This window comes from Formica exsecta, unplaced genomic scaffold (genome assembly GCF_003651465.1).
Source record: "Formica exsecta isolate Colony F162 unplaced genomic scaffold, ASM365146v1 scaffold500, whole genome shotgun sequence".
Lineage (NCBI taxonomy): Eukaryota > Metazoa > Arthropoda > Insecta > Hymenoptera > Formicidae > Formica > Formica exsecta.
The window spans coordinates 755056-760055 of NW_021852243.1; the positions used below are offsets into that span (position 1 = coordinate 755056).

The 5000-nt window shown below is 41.2% G+C and overlaps 1 protein-coding gene across 1 annotated transcript; it reads left to right on the forward strand.

Moving 5' to 3' along the window:
* Nucleotides 1-316: 316 nt before the first annotated feature.
* LOC115241544 (uncharacterized abhydrolase domain-containing protein DDB_G0269086-like) lies at nucleotides 317-3202 on the forward strand. Its single transcript, XM_029817331.1, has one exon. It carries the CDS (start codon nucleotides 1251-1253, stop codon nucleotides 3168-3170), a length of 1920 nt encoding a protein of 639 aa, XP_029673191.1. The 5' UTR covers nucleotides 317-1250; the 3' UTR covers nucleotides 3171-3202.
* The last annotated feature ends 1798 nt before the right edge of the window (nucleotides 3203-5000 follow it).

The window sequence follows — 5000 nt, forward strand, 5'->3', positions numbered from 1 at the left end:
AGTCCGATACCGCCGCCACCCGCGCCACCAGATCCACCGCAGGAGATCCCTAAGAAGAGCAGCCCGACCACCGGCGAGAGAATCTTCAGCGCGCTCAAATCCGTCACCACGCAGAGTTACATAGATGCTTCGGAGTTTTATAAGTGAGTTATTATCGAAAAGTGACTAGTTTTATAAAAAATTTACGTTTTATTAAAATATATATATATATATATATATATATATATATATATATATTTGTGTTCACATATAATTCCATATTTATTAATTCAAGATTTTTTCCTCTTTCTTATTATATGTATCATTTAAGTATCATGTATTTATGAATTTTTCAGCACGCAAACCTTTAAAATTTCCGCAGTTTCGGAAATGGACAAAAACAGACATTGAAAAACTGATAAAGCAACGTGAAGTCTTTTCAAAATGCAGAATGATAACAATGTTGGATTTCCGCGACGGAGGAAAACAAGCGCAACGCAAAATCCATAGTTATTTTTCAAGAAGATTCCACACAAGAATTGCATGGATCCGCGGGTCGCAATGGTGGGGTAACATCTTTATTGGTATCGTTCCTGTTGTGTTCGCAGCGCCTTATTTAGCGGTCCGTCCGTGCCAGAACTCGCCAGGCGTTACAATACATCTCGAAACCGAACCAGAGTCCGCAATGCGTCCGCAACTCTCGTTGGATATAAATCGTTGTAACCGATGCGGAGACAGACACTTGCGAGATATGGTTTCTTCTCCTCCGGAAAGGGTAGTAACGGTGCACGAACAAACGTATGTGTGACTTTATAATTGTAAATTAATTCTCACGACATGGAATTTTATATGGGACGTACAAAAGGCCGACAAGTACGTTACGATACGACGAAAATACAGGTGCAGGAAAACACGAAGTGCAGGATGCAGGTCTTATTTCGCTTCTAATTCTCCATCATCTGATCGAGCTTTTATAAATCCTTCTATTTTTTTTCGATCATTGAATTTCTACCTTCGCGAAGCTAATCTTCCCGTCAATGTTAATTTGAAATAAAATAAAATTTAGGTTTCGGCGCCAACCGAATTATACTAATAAGAGTAAAAATGAACCGCGAATCCGCAAAATTGCTTCCGAAGACGAGGCATTCGATGACTGGTATTTTTCAAGAAGCAGACTCGGAGGCGTCATCGGGACAGCATGAGACAACAGGGATGTTTTTACAACTGGTTTACGATGGTATATAATTGACGAATCGCGCGAGTCGCTGGCAATGTACAAAGTTCCATCGACGATGAAGATATTCCTCGTGTATTTCCTCATCTGGGGACTGGCGAGTGGTCAGGTTCTCACCCCAGAACAGTTGCTCGCCGGTGCCTCGGCCGATTCTTCCGCGACGAGCGTTGCTTTCGGCAATCTACCGGATCAGGGATCGTTGGTCAGTTCTTCCAGCAACGCGTTCGCCAACAGTCAAGTAGATGGTAATCAGGGATTTGAGACAGGATCTCAAGCGCAATCATTGGCACAGGCGATTTCGGATGCGATCGGGCATGGAGACATTTCGGCAAATGCCAACGCCAACGCGGCGACGCAAGCAGTCTCTTTAACGGAATTCTTGCAGCAAAACGGCGAAAGTTCCGCGAACGCGGAATCTCTGGCGAAAATAATTGCGGATTCCCTGTCCAAGACACAGGCTACGGCTTCGACAGAATCGGAGAATTCCGGATCCATAAAAAGAAAGTACTTCGTCACGAATTACTCTTCATCATCATCTTCGTCTTCGTCTTCGTCGGACAGCTCTTCCACGGCATCTTCGAGCTCGACAGCCACAGCCGACGCGATATCCGACTCCAACGCTGACTCCTCCACGTTCTCCAGCGCATCATCTTCCTCGAACAGCAACATCGATGTTTCGGCGAAGGCTATCGCCAAAGCGGAAGCTGAAGCAAAGGCGGCTTCAAAAGCGGCGGTGGTAGCTCAAGCGGAGGCCAAGGTTCAGGCCAAAGCAGCCGCTCGCGCTGAGGCGGAAGCCAACGCGGCGGCTGCCGCGAAAACGCGAGCGGAAGCGAAGGCGCGAGCCGAATCCGAGGCCCGGGCGCAAGCAGAAGCGCGTGCGGAGGCTTCCGCGCGAGCCGAGGCCAAGGCTAAAGCGGAAGCATCGGCCAAGGCGGAAGCCAAGGTGGAGGCCGAAGCCAAGGCTAAAGCCGAAGCTGAAGCACGAGCCGAGGCGGAGGCACGAGCCGCGGCATCCGCGCAAGCTGAGGCTGAGGCACGGGCGCAGGCCAAGGCCGAGGCGGAGGCATCCGCGCGAGCGGAAGCGATCGCCCGAGCGGAGGCAGAGGCACGCGCCAAGGCGGAAGCTCGAGCGGAAGCATCGGCGCGGGCCGAGGCTAGAGCGAAAGCTGAGGCCAGGGCGAAGACAAAAGCTGCGGCTATGGCCAAGCTGGCAGCGCTAACTAAAACAGTAGCTGAGGCGTACGCTAACGCGATAGCTAAGGCTAAGGTGTCCGCCGAGAAAATCAAGTTAGCGAGCGAGGCCACAATGCATGCGGCGAAGGCGATCAAGTTGGCGTCTGCGGCGCAAGACGAAGCTGCCATCAAAGCGTCCGTCGCCGAGGAAGCGGCAGCCGCTGCCGCCGTCGCCACCGGCGAAACGAACGCCGCGACGGCCGCGGTCCAGGCTGCCCTGATGCTGACTCTGATGATCTCCCAGTCCGCGGATCTCACCCAGAAAATGGCTGCCTCTTACGCCCTAGAACTTGTGAAAGCAGCCACGGCTGCCGAAGCCGCCATCGGATATATTAAAATTAAGGCATACAGCGCCGAGGAGATAGTCGCTCTAGCGATAGCAGCCGCCAAAGCGGCTATGTCCGAGCATGCAGCGAGTAATCTAAAAATTGAAAGATTGGCCGTGTATGAAGAAGTGGTCAAAGAAGCCAGCACCAAGGCCGCTGCCATGCAATCCGTCGCTTTGGAATACGCGAACAAGTTCTATCGCGAAATGGAAGAAATGGCTCAGAGACGAGCCTCCGCATCCGCCAAGCTGGATTCGAGAGTTGCGAGCTTGGAGTCGACCATTGCGGCGCAAGCGAATCCTCTCAACGTCGTGATGGATGGGATTGTCGTCGGTTTGGGCGACACGCCCAAGTTGTCGATCAAACATGTCCAAGTGAAAGCAAAACGTTACTCGTAGTAGTATCAAATTGGTCAAAGCGACGCGACGAGATAAAATCTGTAACAATTTTTATCATTGCAATAAAATTAATGGCAGAAATAAAAATTATAAGAAAACTTATTGAAATGTAATTATATAAATACAGTTCTCTACAGCAGATTAAAATTATTTTTTATTAATTCCATAAGCAATCTTTCCTCGTATCTTGTTTCATTTCCGAATAATTGTTAAGTTATTTGCGAATTACTAGACTTTTTATCGATAAGGAATTTACTTTTAAAGACTTTAAATATTTTATAATTAAATTGATAAAATACATTTTATATTTCTAAAAGATGAAACTTCATATCTTCAATTTGTAAAATTTTACATAAAAGATTACATTATTTATTTACATAAATTCGATCAGTTTTTTTTAACTTTTTTAAAAAGAGAAAAATGCAAAATAAATGTTGTATAAAATAAATCATAGCATATATGTTACTAATCTGTATAAAAAAATTAATTATTTGGAATTCTTTATATATTTAAGTGCGATATGTGTGTGTGTAAACATGTATATGAATATGTACATAAAAATGAGTGAGATTATCATTAATAAAATATTAATTTTTTTCTGTTTTACATTAATGTTGCATTTTATTTGAAATAGTGTTTCAAAATACAAAACTTTTTTATCACTCGAACAAATAACGTGAATGTAGCACTGGTAGTACTGGTATAACGAATAAAATTTTTATTATAAAAATTTCTCAAATACTTGTTTTTTATTCTGCGCATATCACTATAACATTGTTTTTAAATGTCTTTTCATCGCTGTAACTAACATTTATTGTTAGATAAAACTTTTTTAAACATGTACTGTATTTTTTTAAAGAACAGATTGATTTTTTCAAATTTTTATAATAACTGACAACTCGTATTTTGCAAGGAACGTTGAAATTTTTATCATTATTACTAAAATTTGCATCTTCTTTATTCGATGTTTTCTTATCGTCTCCAATTATTTCAAGATTATGTAATATGTAAAATTTTTCACGATTATATAAGATTTATTGCTTTCGCGGTGTTTATCCCAAATATATAATAATTGGAAATGTATAATAGCCATAATAGACTTTTTAATATTCTTTTATTTTAGATCCTCTTCATAATCACAGTCTTATTCCGCTATTTAATTACGTTAGGAAAAGTCACACAGCAATTATTGGATCTATAATTACAATATTTAACGACTATATTTAATGAGCAAACATAGATTGCATTTATTTACTGTTGAAATATATAAAAACACTCGTTTCGTAATATTACACTGAAACGACTTTACTAACTGTGAAAATAAGCTCGTGTGAAAATATTTATCGTTGTGAAAATACTTATATGCTGTGTACTTTTACATTTATTTTTTCCGATAGTTGCGTTAATTGAAGAAGAAACAGACAGAATTCAAGACAGCGTTTAAAAATTGCTATGTGGCAATTGTATGATATTTTTAATTAATTAAAAGGATCGTTTAGCTTTTAGTATTGGAATCATGTATTTATTAGATGTTATAACTTGTGCAAAGTACGTTAAAACTAAGGGAGTATTGCATTAACATAGCATAAGAAAAATTTAAAATGAAATAAAACACACTAGCAATAAAGTGTGTTTTTCTATTAGAACACAAATTAAAGCACTAGCATAGTTAAAGAGAACAGCAAATTGTTCTTATCCATAATTTTTCTTCAACACAAAAATGTAGGTAGAATTCATGCCGAGGAAGAGGGATTCTGTTTCAAATTGCAGATTATTTAAAATAGGCTTAATGTTGCGGATTTTAGTTTAACAAAGCTATATATATATATA

What these genes read in the sequence shown, in the direction of transcription:
- LOC115241544 (XM_029817331.1), top strand. Translation starts at nt 1,251, where the DNA reads ATGTACAAAGTTCCATCGACGATGAAGATATTCCTCGTGTATTTCCTC.